This window comes from Panulirus ornatus, chromosome 14, assembly GCF_036320965.1.
Source record: "Panulirus ornatus isolate Po-2019 chromosome 14, ASM3632096v1, whole genome shotgun sequence".
Taxonomy (NCBI): Eukaryota; Metazoa; Arthropoda; class Malacostraca; order Decapoda; family Palinuridae; genus Panulirus; species Panulirus ornatus.
In genome coordinates, this window is record NC_092237.1 from 1,734,057 (window position 1) to 1,749,526 (window position 15,470).

Below are 15,470 nucleotides of genomic sequence, written 5' to 3' on the forward strand. Positions count from 1 at the left end.
AGGTTTGTGGGGCCTAGATGTGGATGGGGAGCTGTGGTTTCAGTGCATTGCACATGACAGCAAGAGACTGAGTGTGAATGAATGTTGCCTTTTTTGTCTGTTTTCCTGATACTACCTTGCTGAAGCAGGGGATAGCGATGATGTTTCCTGTGGGACAGGGTAGCGACTGGAATGGATGAAGGGAAGCAAGTATGAATTTGTACAAGTGTCTATATGTATGTCTGTTACGTATATGTATATGTATGTATATGTTGATATGTATATGTATTTATATATGCCATTTTCTGCATTAGCGAGGTAGTGCTAAAAGCAGAGGACTGAGCTTTAGAGGGAGTATCCTCACTTGGCCTCCTTCTCTGTTCCTTTTTTCATAAAATTAAGAACAGAAGGGGAGGATTTCTAGCCCCCAGCTCCCTCTCTTTTTAGTAACCTTCTACGACGCAGGAATACGTGGGAAGCATATATATATTATATTTTTATTTATTTTGCTTTGTCGCTGTCTTCCGCGTTTGCGAGGTAGCGCAAGGAAACAGACTAAAGAAATGGCCCAACCCACCCCCATACACATGTATATACACACGTCCACACACGCAAATATACATACCTATACATCTCAATGTACACATATATATACACACACAGACACATACATATATACCCATGCACACAATTCACACTGTCTGCCTTTATTCATTCCCATCGCCACCTCGCCACACATGGAATACCATCCCCCTCCCCCCTCATGTGTGCGAGGTAGCGCTAGGAAAAGACAGCAAAGGCCCCATTCGTTCACACTCAGTCTCTAGCTGTCATGCAATAATGCCCGAAACCACAGGTCCGGTCCCTTTCCACATCCAGGCCCCACACAACTTTCCATGGTTTACCCCAGACGCTTCACATGCCCTGATTCAATCCACTGACAGCACGTCAACCCCGGTATACCACATCGATCCAATTCACTCTATTCCTTGCCCGCCTTTCACTCTCCTGCATGTTCAGGCCCCGATCACTCAAAATCTTTTTCATTCCATCTTTCCACCTCCAATTTGGTCTCCCACTTCTCCTCGTTCCCTCCACCTCCGACACATATATCCTCTTGGTCAATCTTTCCTCACTCATTCTCTCCATGTGCCCAAACCATTTCAAAACACCCTCTTCTGCTCTCTCAACCACGCTCTTTTTATTTCCACACATCTCTCTTACCCTTACATTACTTACTCGATCAAACCACCTCACACCACACATTGTCCTCAAACACCTCATTTCCAGCACATCCACCCTCCTGCGCACAACTCTATCCATAGCCCACGCCTCGCAACCATACAACATTGTTGGAACCACTATGCCTTCAAACATACCCATTTTTGCTTTCCGAGATAATGTTCTCGACTTCCACACATTCTTCAAGGCTCCCAGGATTTTCGCCCCCTCCCCCACCCTATGATTCACTTCCACTTCCATGGTTCCATCCGCTGTCAGATCCACTCCCAGATATCTAAAACACTTTACTTCCTCCAGTTTTTCTCCATTCAAACTTACCTCCCAATTGACTTGACCCTCAACCCTACTGTACCTAATATCCCCAGGGGATAGGGGAGAAAGAATACTTCCCACGCATTCCTCACATGTCGTAGAAGGCGACTAAAGGGGACGGGAGCTGGGGGCTTGAAACCCTCCCCTCCTTGTATTTTGTTTTAACTTTCTAAAAGGGGAAACAGAAGAAGGAGTCACGTGGGGAATGCTCATCTTCTTGGAAGGCTCAGATTGGGGTGTCTAAATGTGTGTGGATGTAACCAAGATGAGAAAAAAGGAGAGATAGATAGTATGTTTGAGGAAAGGAACCTGGATGTTTTGGCTCTGAGTGAAACGAAGCTCAAGGGTAAAGGGGAAGAGTGGTTTGGGAATGCCTTGGGAGTAAAGTCAGGGGTTAGTGAGAGGACAAGAGCAAGGGGAGGAGTAGCTCTACTCCTGAAACAGGAGTGGTGGGAGTATGTGATAGAGTGTAAGAAAATAAACTCTAGATTGATATGGGTAAAACTGAAAGTTGATGGAGAGAGATGGGTGATTATTGGCGCATATGCACCTGGGCATGAGAAGAAAGATCATGAGAGGCAAGTGTTTTGGGAGCAGCTGAATGAGTGTGTTAGTAGTTTTGATGCACGAGACCGGGTTATAGTGATGGGTAATTTGAATGCAAAGGTGAGTAATGTGGCAGTTGAGGGAATAATTGTTATACATGGGGTGTTCAGTGTTGTAAATGGAAATGGTGAAGAGCTTGTAGATTTATGTGCTGAAAAAGGACTGGTGATTGGGAATACCTGGTTTAAAAAGAGAGATATACATATGTATACGTATGTAAGTAGGAGAGATGGCCAGAGAGCATTATTGGATTACGTGTTAATTGATAGGTGTGCGAAAGAGAGACTTTTGGATGTTAATGTGCTGAGAGGTGCAACTGGAGGGATGTCTGATCATTATCTTGTGGAGGCGAAGGTGAAGATTTGTAGAGGTTTTCAGAAAAGAAGAGAGAATGTTTGGGTGAAGAGGGTGGTGAGAGTAAGTGAGCTTGGGAAGGAGACTTGTGTGAGGAAGTACCAGGAGAGAATGAGTACAGAATGGAAAAAGATGAGAACAAAGGATGTAAGGGGAGTGGGGGAGGAATGGGATGTATTTAGGGAAGCAGTGATGGCTTGCGCAAAAGATGCTTGTGGCATGAGAAGAGTGGGAGGTGGGTTGATTAGAAAGGGTAGTGAGTGGTGGGATGAAGAAGTAAGATTATTAGTGAAAGAGAAGAGAGAGGCATTTGGACGATTTTTGCAGGGAAATAATGCAAATGAGTGGGAGATGTATAAAAGAAAGAGACAGGAGGTCAAGAGAAAGGTGCAAGAGGTGAAAAAAAGGGCAAATGAGAGTTGGGGTGAGAGAGTATCATTAAATTTTAGGGAGAATAAAAAGATGTTTTAGAAGGAGGTAAATAAAGTGCATAAGACAAGGGAACAAATGGGAACTTCAGTGAAGGTTGCTAATGGGGAGGTGATAACAAGTAGTGGTGATGTGAGAAGGAGATGGAGTTAGTATTTTGAAGGTTTGTTGAATGTGTTTGATGATAGAGTGGCAGATATAGGGTGTTTTGGTCGAGGTGGTGTGCAAAGTGAGAGGGTTAGGGAAAATGATTTGGTAAACAGAGAAGAGGTAGTAAAAGCTTTACGAAAGATGAAAGCCGGCAAGGCAGCAGGTTTGGATGGTATTGCAGTGGAATCTATTAAAAAAGGGGGTGACTGTATTGTTGACTGGTTGGTAAGGTTATTTAATGTATGTATGATTCATGGTGAGATGCCTGAGGATTGGCGGAATGCTTGCATTGTGCCATTGTACAAAGGCAAAGGGGACAAAGGTGAGTGCTCAAATTACAAAGGTATAAGTTTGTTGAGTATTCCTGGGAAATTGTATGGGAGGGTATTGATTGAGAGGGTGAAGACATGTACAGAGCATCAGATTGGGGAAGAGCAGTGTGGTTTCAGAAGTGGTAGAGGATGTATGTATCAGGTGTTTGCTTTGAAGAATGTTTGTGAGAAATACTTAGAAAAGCAAATTGATTTGTATATAGCATTTATGGATCTGGAGAAGGCATATGATAGAGTTGCTGGATTTGTATGTAGCATTTATGGATCTGGTGAAGGCATATGATAGAGTTGATAGAGATGCTCTGAGGAAGGTATTAAGAATATATGGTGTGGGAGGCAAGTTGTTAGAAGCAGTGAAAAGTTTTTATCGAGGATGTAAGGCATGTGTACGTGTAGGAAGAGAGGAAAGTGATTGGTTCTCAGTGAATGTAGGTTTGCGGCAGGGGTGTGTGATGTCTCCATGGTTGTTTAATTTGTATATGGATGGGGTTGTTAGGGAGGTGAATGCAAGAGTTTTGGAATGGGGGGCAAGTATGCAGTCTGTTGTGGATGAGAGAGCTTGGGAAGTGAGTCAGTTGTTGGAGGTGGAAAGATGGAGTGAAAAAGATTTTGAGTGATCGGGGCCTGAACATGCAGGAGGGTGAAAGGCGTGCAAGAATAGATTGAATTGGAATGATGTGGTATACTGGGGTCAACGTGCTGTCAGTGAATTGAACCAGGGCATGTGAAGTGTCTGGGGTAAACTATGGAAAGTTCTGTGGGGCCTGGATGTGGAAAGGGAGCTGTGGTTTCGATGCATTCTTACATGACAGCTAGAGACTGAGTGTGAACGTATGTGGCCTTTGTTGTCTTTTCCTAGCGCTACCTCGCACACGTGAGGGGGGAGGGGGTTGCTATATCATGTGTGGCGAGGTGGCGATGGGAATGAATAAAGGCAGACAGTATGAATTATGTACACGCGTATTTATGTATATGTCTGTGTGTGTATATATATGTATATGTTGAGATTTATAGGTATGTATATTTGCTTGTGTGGATGTGTATGCATATACATGTGTATGTGGATGGGTTGGGCCATTCTTTCGTCTGTTTCCTTGCGCTACCTCGCTAACGCGGGAAACAGAGACAAAGTAAAATAAATAAATAAATGAATATATATATGTGTGTGTGTGTGCATATGAGTGGTTGGGTCATTCTTCATCTGTTTTCTTCATCTGTTTCCTTGTGTGACCTTGCTAATGTGGGAAACAGCGGTTAAGTATAATATATATATATATATATATATATATATATAGATAATATGTAAATATGTAAATAAAGTGCGTAAGACAAGGGAGCAAATGGGAACTTCAGTGAAGGGCGCAAATGGGGAGGTGAAAACAAGTAGTGGTGATGTGAGAAGGAGATGGAGTGAGTATTTTGAAGGTTTGTTGAATGTGTTTGATGATAGAGTGGCAGATATAGGGTGTTTTGGTCGAGGTGGTGTGCAAAGTGAGAGGGTTAGGGAAAATGATTTGGTAAACAGAGAAGAGGTAGTGAAAGCTTTGCGGAAGATGAAAACCGGCAAGGCAGCAGGTTTGGATGGTATTGCAGTGGAATTTATCAAAAAAGGGGGTGACTGTATTGTTGACTGGTTGGTAAGGTTATTTAATGTATGTATGACTCATGGTGAGGTGCCTGAGGATTGGCGTAATGCGTGCATAGTGCCATTGTACAAAGGCAAAGGGGATAAGAGTGAGTGCTCAACTTACAGAGGTATAAGTTTGTTGAGTATTCCTGGTAAATTATATGGGAGGGTATTGATTGAGAGGGTGAAGGCATGTACAGAGCATCAGATTGGGGAAGAGCAGTGTGGTTTCAGAAGTGGTAGAGGATGTGTGGATCAGGTGTTTGCTTTGAAGAATGTATGTGAGAAATACTTAGAAAAGCAAATGGATTTGTATGTAGCATTTATGGATCTGGAGAAGGCATATGATAGAGTTGATAGAGATGCTCTGTGGAAGGTATTAAGACTATATGGTGTGGGAGGAAAGTTGTTAGAAGCAGTGAAAAGTTTTTATGGAGGATGTAAGGCATGTGTACGTGTAGGAAGAGAGGAAAGTGATTGGTTCTCAGTGAATGTAGGTTTGCGGCAGGGGTGTGTGATGTCTCCATGGTTGTTTAATTTGTTTATGGATGGGGTTGTTAGGGAGGTAAATGCAAGAGTTTTGGAAAGAGGGGCAAGTATGAAGTCTGTTGGGGATGAGAGAGCTTGGGAAGTGAGTCAGTTGTTGTTCGCTGATGATACAGCGCTGGTGGCTGATTCATGTGAGAAACTGCAGAAGCTGGTGACTGAGTTTGGTAAAGTGTGTGAAAGAAGAAAGTTAAGAGTAAATGTGAATAAGAGCAAGGTTATTAGGTACAGTAGGGTTGAGGGTCAAGTCAATTGGGAGGTGAGTTTGAATGGAGAAAAACTGGAGGAAGTGAAGTGTTTTAGATATCTGGGAGTGGATCTGGCAGCGGATGGAACCATGGAAGCGGAAGTGGATCATAGGGTGGGGGAGGGGGCAAAAATTCTGGGGGCCTTGAAGAATGAGTGGAAGTTGAGAACATTATCTCGGAAAGCAAAAATGGGTATGTTTGAAGGAATAGTGGTTCCAACAATGTTGTATGGTTGCGAGGTGTGGGCTATGGATAGAGTTGTGCGCAGGAGGATGGATGTGCTGGAAATGAGATGTTTGAGGACAATGTGTGGTGTGAGGTGGTTTGATCGAGTGAGTAACGTAAGGGTAAGAGAGATGTGTGGAAATAAAAAGAGCGTGGTTGAGAGAGCAGAAGAGGGTGTTTTGAAGTGGTTTGGGCACATGGAGAGAATGAGTGAGGAAAGATTGACCAAGAGGATATATGTGTCGGAGGTGGAGGGAACGAGGAGAAGAGGGAGACCAAATTGGAGGTGGAAAGATGGAGTGAAAAAGATTTTGTGTGATCGGGGCCTGAACATGCAGGAGGGTGAAAGGAGGGCAAGGAATAGAGTGAATTGGAGCGATGTGGTATACCGGGGTTGACGTGCTGTCAGTGGATTGAATCAAGGCATGTGAAGCGTCTGGGGTAAACCATGGAAAGTTGTGTAGGTATGTATATTTGCGTGTGTGGACGTGTGTATGTACATGTGTATGGGGGGGGGGGTTGGGCCATTTCTTTCGTCTGTTTCCTTGCGCTACCTCGCAAACGCGGGAGACAGCGACAAAGTATAAAAAAAAAAAAAAAAATATATATATATATATATATATATATATATATATATATATATATATATATTTTTTTTTTCATACTATTCGCCATTTCCCGCGATAGCGAGGTAGCGTTAAGAACAGAGGACTGGGCCTTTGAGGGAATACCCTCACCTCTGTTCTCTGTATATATATATATATATATATATACAGCATTGGTGGCTGATTCGGGTTAGAAACTGCAGAAATTGGTGACTAAGTTTGGTAAAGTGTGTGAAAGTAGAAAGTTGAGAGTAAATGTGAATAAGAACAAGGTTATTAGGTTCAGTAGGGTTGAGGGATAAGTTAATTGGGAGGTAAGTTTGAATAGAGAAGAACTGGAGGAAGTGAAGTGTTTTAGATATCTGGGAGTGGACTTAGCAGCGGATGGCACCATGTAAGCAGAAGGGAGTGACAGGGTGGGGGAGGGGGCGAAGATTCTGGGAACATTGTAGAATGTGTGGAAGGCGAGAACGTTATCTCAGAGAGCAAAAATGGGTATGTTTGAAGGAACAGTGGTTCCAACAATGTTATATGGTTATGAGGCATGGGCTATAGATAGGGTTGTGCGGAGCAGGGTGGATGTATTAGAAATGAGATGTTTGAGGACATATGGTGTGAGGTGGTTTGATCGAGTAAGTAATGAAAGGGTAAGAGATGTGTGGTAATGAAAAGAGTGGTTGAGAGAGCAGAAGAGGGTGTATTGAAATGGTTTGGTCACATGGAGAGAATGAGTGAGAAAAGATTGACAAAGAGGATATATGTGTTAGAGGTGGAGGGAAGAAGGAGAAGCAGGAGACCAAATTGGAGGTGGAAGGATGGAGTGAAAAAGATTTTGAGCGATCGGGGCCTGAACATACAGGAGGGTGAATGGCATGCAAGGAATAGAGTTAATTGGAATGATGTGGTATACCGGGGTTGACTTGCTGTCAATGGATTGAACCAGGGCATGTAAAGCATCTGGAGTAAATCATGGAAAGGTCTTGGGGCCTGGATGTGGAAAGGGAGCTATGGTTTTGGTGCACTACACATGAGAGCTAGAGACTGAGTGTGAATGAATGTGGCCTTTTTTGTCAGTTCCTGGCGCTTCCTCACTGGAGGGGGGGTGAAGCTATTTCATGTGTGGTGGGGTGGTGATGGGAATGGATGAAGGCAGCAAGTATGAATATGTACATGTGTATATATGTATATGTCTGTGTATGTATATGTATGTATATGTGCGTGTGTGGACGTTTATGTATGTACTTGTGCATGTGGGTGGGTTGGGCCATTCTTTCGTCCATTTCCTTGTGCTACCTTGCTAATTCAGGAGACAGCGGTTAAGTATGATAAGTAAAATATAGATAATATATATATATATATATATATGTATACATACGTACATATTATGCTTGATCGCTGTTTCCCCGTGTCCGTGAGGTAGTGCCAGGAAACAGACGAAGAATGGCCCATCCCCTCATATACCTCATATTCACATTTATATATACATAAATGCACATACACGTACGTATATATGCATATACATGCCAACATATGCACATGTACATACACAGACATATAAATGTATGCACATGTACCCATTCATATCTTGCTTGCCTTCATCCATTTCTGGCACCACCCTACCCCACAGGAAATGAAGAGGGTATATGTAATAGAGGTGGAGGGAAGAAGGAGAATGGGGAGACTAAATTGGAGGTGGAAGGATGGAGTGAAAAAAATTCTGAGCAATTGGGGAATGAACATGCAGGAAGGTGATTAGCATCCACAGGATAGAGTGGATTGGAATGATGTAGTATACTGGGGTAGACAGGCCATCAGTGGACGTCAACCCGTCAGTGGACTGAACCAGAACATGTGAATGGTCTTGGGTAAACCATGGAAAGTTTTGAAGGATGTGGTTATGGATATGGAGCTATGGTTTTGGTGCATTACACACCACAGATTGAGAATGGATTTGAGTGGATGCAGCCTTTCAGTCTCTGTCCTAGTGCTACCTCACTAACGTGGGAAATGGCACTCAAGTATAAAAGATAAATGATAGTAATAATGATAATGAGTGTTAATGTGGGAGAAGGTGAGGCAGCATTTGTTATGTGCAAGGGCCTATAGGATAGAAAGTAAGGATACAAGTGCAGGGGCTTATGGAAAGAAGGGAGGTGAAAAGAATGATATTGAGGTTGAAGGTAGGAAAGGCATTTGGAGTTGCTTGGATTACAGCTGAAATATTGAAGTATGGAGGAGAAAGTGTGATTGAGTGGATGCATTTGATATGTAATTTAGCATGGAAGCAAAAGGTTGTGTCCGAGGATTGGTTGAAATTTGTTATTGTTCCACATTGAAAGGAAAAGGTGCTAAGGATTTATGTAGCATTTATAGAGGTATAAGTTTTCTAACCATGAAGAATCTCTAAGAGTATTGATTGTTAGAGTGATGGAAATGAGTGAATGCAGTATAAGTGAAGAGCAAGGGGGTTTTAGGAAAGTTAGGGGATGTGTGAATCAGATTTTTGCAGTGAGTCGTAGTGAAAAGTACCTCACAGCAGGTAAGAAGCTATCTGCAGCTTTTATGGACCCAGAGAAAGCATATAACAGGGTTAAGTGGAATGCCTTATGGAATGTGTTTTGATTATATTGGGGAGGGCATCAACTGTTAGATGGCATGAAGGCCTTCTATATAGGAAGAAATGCATGTGTAAGAGTGGGTGAAGAGTTGAGTGAAAGTTTTAGTATACATGTGGTTGTTAGGCATGGCAGTGTAATGTCTCTGTGGCTTTTTTAATTGAATATGGGTAGAGTAATAAGAGAGATGAAAAAAATGATTAAGGAAAGGGGGTGAAGAGATCAAAAGTGGTGGTGAGGTTTGGTGGCTAGTGACAAGCCTGTTTGCGGATGATGCTGTGTTATTTACTGAGAGTAAAGTTGACGAAAGTTGGAAGTGTGTTTTATGATGTACAAAAGCATAAGTTATTGAAGGTAGATATTAGTAAAAGTAAAGTAATGGTGTTTGAAAAGAAACAGAGTGAAAGTATGGATTTTGTAAAGCCCTTTGATATTAGAGAAGAAAGTGTACTGAATTGTGTCATAGTTATGGGGAGGGGAGAAAGATTGAAATCTAGGTATTTGGGAGCTATTTTGGGTAAGTTTGTTGATAGGGAAAGAGAGATAAGGGAAAGAGCAGTTCATGGTAGAGGAGTCTTTGGATAACTTAATAGAATTATGAAGGGTAGAGGTGTAAGTAAAGAAAGGATTAAGGGACAACATAGTCCTCCTGATCCGGACCTATGCAGATGAAACATGGCTATGGAATGAGTCACAGAGGCCAGGAATCCAGGCTGTGGAAATGAGCTATTGAAGAGGAGCATGTATCAATGCACCTCCATCACTACACACTCAGGTACTGCTGACCTTTGACCTACCATTAGGGATAAGGTCAGAGGTTAACTTTTTCCTCAAACACATACTCAAAACAACCCTGTTAGTAATATATTGATGATAATTTTTAAGATGCTGTCCATATAACTGACTTTTTTTCAATTGTTTCTTTTGTCTGCAGACTTTCAGCACAGCAGTGGTTCAGGTGTTTGGTACAGATGGTCCCCACCATAATTCCTGGCGCAAGCGACATTGTGGTGTTGCTACCTTCACTAAGGATAATGTCCGAAGGTCATATTATATTCAGGTCAGTTACTTCTATTTGCATTGCTATATTATTTTCTGAATTGTAATTATATCTTTTGGTTCATTGTTACGTTTATGGTTCCTATGCATATTTTGTACTAGATATTCGCAAATAAAACTTAAGTGTTTAAGTGAATACCCTTTGCATATTTAGACATTGGACAGGATTAATAATTTTAACTAAATTTCATGAGACATCTTATTTGTTTCTAGTATTTCATACATTAGAAATATCATGGAATATTTATTTATTTTACTTTGTCACTGTCTCCCGCGTTAATGAGGTAGTGCAAGGAAGCAGATGAAAGAATGGCCTAACCCACCTACATATACATGTATGTACATACACGTCCACACACGCACATGTACATACCTATACATTTCAACGTATACATACATATACATACGCAGACATATACATATATACACATGTACATAATTCATACTTGCTGCCTTTATTCATTCCCGTCGCCACCCCGCCACACATGAAATGACACCCCCCTCCCCCCCCACACGCACGTGAGGTAGCGCTAGGAAAAGACAACAAAGGCCACATTCATTCACACTCAGTCTCTAGCTCTCATGTATAATGCACTGAAACCACAGCTCCCTTTCCACATCCAGGCCCCACAAATTTTCCATGGTTTACCCCAGACACTTCACATGCCCTGTTTCAATCCATTGACAGCACGTCAACCCCGGTATACTGCATCGCTCCAATTCACTCTTTTCCTTGCATGCCTTTCACCCTCCTGCATGTTCAGGCCCCAATTGCTCAATCTTTTTCACTTCATCCTTCCACCTCCAATTTGGTCTCCCACTTCTCCTTGATCCCTCCATTCTGACACACATATATCCTCTTTGTCAATCTTTCCGCACTCATTCTCTCCATGTTACCAAAGCATTTCAGTACACCCTCTTCTGCTCTCTCAACTGCTCCCATTTTATTACCACACATCTCTTACCCTTTCATTACGTACTCGATCAAACCACCTCACACCACATATTGTCCTCAAACATCTCATTTCTAATATATCCACCTTCCTCCGCACAACCCTATCTATAGCCCATGCCTCGCAACCATATAACATTGTTGGAACCACTATTCCTTCAAACATACCCATTTTTGCTTTTCGAGATAATGTTCTCACCTTCCACACATTCTTCAGTGCTCCCAGAACCTTCACCCCCACCCTGTGACTCACTTCTACTTCCATGGTTCCATCCACTGCCAAATCCACTCCCAGATATCTAAAACACTTCACTTCCTCTAGTTTTTCTCCATTCAAACTTACCTCCCAATTGACTTGTCCCTCAACCCAACTGTACCTAATAACCTTGCTCTTATTCACATTTACTCTCAGTTTTCTTCTTTCACACACTTTACCAAACTCAGTCACAAGCTTCTGCAGTTTCTCACCCGAATCAGCCACCAGTTCTGTATTATCACCGAATAACAACTGATTTACTTCCCAAGCCCTCTCATCCACAAGAGACTGCATACTTGCCGCTCTCTTCAAAACTCTTGGATTCACCTCCCTAACTCCATACATAAACAAATTAAAAAACCATGGAGACATCACACACCCCTGCCGCAAACCGACATTCACTGGGAACCAATCACTTTCCTCTCTTCTTACTTGTACACATTCCTCACATCCTCGATAAAAACTTCACTGCTTCTAACAACTTGCCTCCCACACCATATACTCTTGATACCTTCCACAGAGCATCTCTATCAACTCTATCATATGCCCTCTTCAGATCCATAAATGCGACATACAAATCCATTTGTTTTTCTAAGTATTTCTCACATACATTCTTCAAAGCAAACACCTGATCCACAGATCCTCTACCACTTCTGAAACCACATATAGAATATATATGGAATATATATTATATGTATTACAGGTGTATGATATTGTTGCTGGAAAACGAGTTTTTGAACAGGAGCTGTACAATCAGTTCAGTTACTCAGCATCAGTGCCATTCTTCCACCAGTTTGAAGCAGAGGTAAGGTGCATTTATATTTTGCATTTCTGGAAAAAAAGCACAATAGAAAAATGCATGCCTTTGTAACATAGCAAAGAGAGAGCATGTTGGATGTGTAATATAATGTCCCCAGTTTGGTGGTCCAAACTTTCACAACACCCATAATCTTGTGCTTAAACTCATGTCTCATCACTTAGGTTTCTACTACCACCATGTGAATCTCATTTTTCACATGTAAAATATTTGTTAAACATAACTTTTTCAGTGACTTGAAGCTGTGTTAACACAACATACTGTTTGAGAGTTGAGCCTGAGTCAAGTGAATTTTCATTATGCATGTTTTATCATATATTTCACTACATCAGAAATTGATTTCTGATTATCATTAAGTTTTGTCATGTATGATAAATCTTACTTTAATTCTGTCTATCTCTCTATCTGCATCTTTGATGCCTGGTCCTTTCGGGACCTTAGGGGGTGGCCACAGCAGAAGTCTGCATAAGTGGTGAACTCAGTGCTGTTTTTTTTAGCCTTTACTGCCCCGCCCTTAACAGATCACTGGCAGAGGGCAACTTTAGTGTAGTGCTTTCAAAGGCTCCTACCTAATTCTCCTACTGACAGTTTCTGCATGATGTTTCTACCTAATGTTCAAACCAATTCTCTCTAATGCTCCCACCTGATTTTCCTATGCATTATTTGCTTAATGTTTCATCCTAATACTTCTCCCCATTGTTGCTACTTACTTCTTTTGTCTGTTGCTCTTGCATTTTGCCAAAAGGCAAGGCTAGTGCATAGTGCTCACCTCTGGAAAATAGAGTTACGAAGAATGAATTTTGTGAGTTAGGTGTTGTCAACTGTTATGTGTGGCATAGAGAGATTGTATGTTTGTGAGCAGAATGCGAGCATTCTACATGTGGGTGAGGCAGAAAGATAATCAGCTTCCTTAGTCAGAGGAGTGCAACTTGACAACCACTGAAATGTGGGCTTACTACGCAGCTTTCACAAACCCTACCAATACCCAGCGGGTAGCACCAGTGATATACCTCCCTGGTTGGTGGCTGCCTACAAACTACTACCTACCTTTTTGTAATTTGTGTAATTCATTGATAATTTTTCATAACAGCAAAATTATAAAAGCGTGTAAGTTTACCACCTGCACTAGTAGGATGCAGAGTTTTCAAAGTCAGGCAGATGATAGAAACACCATCTCCAGCCTCATCTTGGTCAACTTTCAATGCTGGAAGAGTCATTGTCTATAAGATCACTCTCCATATGATCCAAAAACAGATCATCATTGTCAGATAATCCAGGGTTGTCTTCTGCTTGGTCCTCTGAGTCAAGTTAAAGAGCACTTAGTGTCTTTTCTTGAAAACTTATGAGAATTTGCCATTGTTGGCATGACCACAGGATGACTAACTGTGGGGAGAAATTACTGTGCACTGGCAACTTGACAACCTCCCAGACCTGACAGGCAGCCTTGAAACTGAGGCCCTAAACTCGATCCATGTAGTACCCCTGAGAAGAAGTGCTTGTTTTATGCTGATTTTCATCTGGAGCTGTTAAGGGCTGAATAAGGTATGGTTACTGGTGCTTAGTGAAATGGTGATAACGTTTGCAAATTTGCTGCTCTGTTGTTTGGGTATTGCCCAAATATCCATGCATTGCCACACCTTTGTTTGCTCAGTTTTGAATCCAAGGTGGTCAAGCTTGTAGCATTCTTTTTAATCCCTGTTTTTTTGCCCCAATACTTTAATCACTGCATTATACATGACAGCTAGAGACTGAGTGTGAACGAATGTGGCCTTTGTTGTCTTTTCCTAGTGCTACCTCGCATACATGAGGGGGGAGGGGGTTGTTATTTCATGTGTGGCGGGGTGGCGACGGGAATGCTAAAGGTAGCAAGTATGAATTATGTATATGTGTACATATGTATATGTCTGTGTGTGTGTATATAAATGTATATGTTGAAATGTATAGGCATGTATATGTGTGTGTGTGGATGTGTATGTATATACATGTGTATGAGGGTGGGTTGGGCCATTCTTTCGTCTGTTTCCTTGCGCTACCTTGCCAATGCGGGAGACAGCGACAAAGTATAATGAATAAATATAAAATCAAATACTTTAGTCACTGTATTAGTGGTGGTATGCTATAAGTTTATTATGGAGACTAGATTAAGATTGGGGAGTGTGATTATAAAGATTGTGTTTTTACTGTTGATTAATGTAGCAATTGGGACCCCTTCACCTATCCCCCTTTATTTCCCATTGAATTACTATCTAGATGTCTGCAGTTTTACTGTTTACAAGATATTTGAAGAATGTAACACCTAGTGAACAGCAAGGGAAGTCAAGCAGCAATGTAGTTTACTGATTATGGAGACTCTATTGCAGATGGAGTTCCAGATGGGAACAGGCATCAGAGATATAAATAGATAGATAGCCTTTACTGCCTGTAAATTAGTAGTTCCAAGTTATTGTTGCTTCTTATACAAATCAGAGGGGCATTTGATTTGTCTTTGTTTATATCTACTAGATGACTGGATGTGGGCCAAACTTTTACTACATGGATTTCATGTAAAGTTGTACTTTTTTTTTTTTTCTTTGTCGCTGTGTCTTGTGTTTGCGAGGTAGCGCAAGGAAACAGACGAAAGAAATGGCCCAACCCACCCCCATACACAGTGTATATACATACACGTCCACACACGCAAATATACATACCTATACATCTCAATGTACACATATATATACACACACAGACACATACATATATACCCATGCACACAATTCACACTGTCTGCCTTTATTCATTCCCATCGCCACCTCGCCACACATGGAATACCATCCCCCTCCCCCCTCATGTGTGCGAGGTAGCACTAGGAAAAGACAACAAAGGCCCCATTCGTTCACACTCAGTCTCTAGCTGTCATGCAATAATGCCCGAAACCACAGGTCCGGTCCCTTTCCACATCCAGGCCCCACACAACTTTCCATGGTTTAACCCAGATGCTTCACATGCCCAGATTCAATCCACTGACAGCAGGTCAACCCCGGTATACCACATCGATCCAATTCACTCTATTCCTTGCCCTCCTTTCACCCTCCTTCATGTTCAGGCCCCGATCACACAAAATCTTTTTCACTCCATCT

At 41.9% G+C, this 15,470-nt stretch overlaps 1 protein-coding gene across 4 annotated transcripts in view; it reads left to right on the top strand.

Moving 5' to 3' along the window:
- The window catches only part of LOC139753139 (actin nucleation-promoting factor WAS-like), an 82,490-nt gene that overhangs the window by 13,139 nt on the left and 53,881 nt on the right, over nucleotides 1-15,470 (top strand). For all 4 annotated transcript variants that reach the window (XM_071669286.1, XM_071669289.1, XM_071669285.1 and 1 more), the window contains 2 exons: nucleotides 10,205-10,330; nucleotides 12,241-12,342. In XM_071669286.1, coding sequence (XP_071525387.1) covers nucleotides 10,205-10,330; nucleotides 12,241-12,342 — 228 coding nt within the window. The remainder of the gene's footprint in view (nucleotides 1-10,204; nucleotides 10,331-12,240; nucleotides 12,343-15,470) is intronic.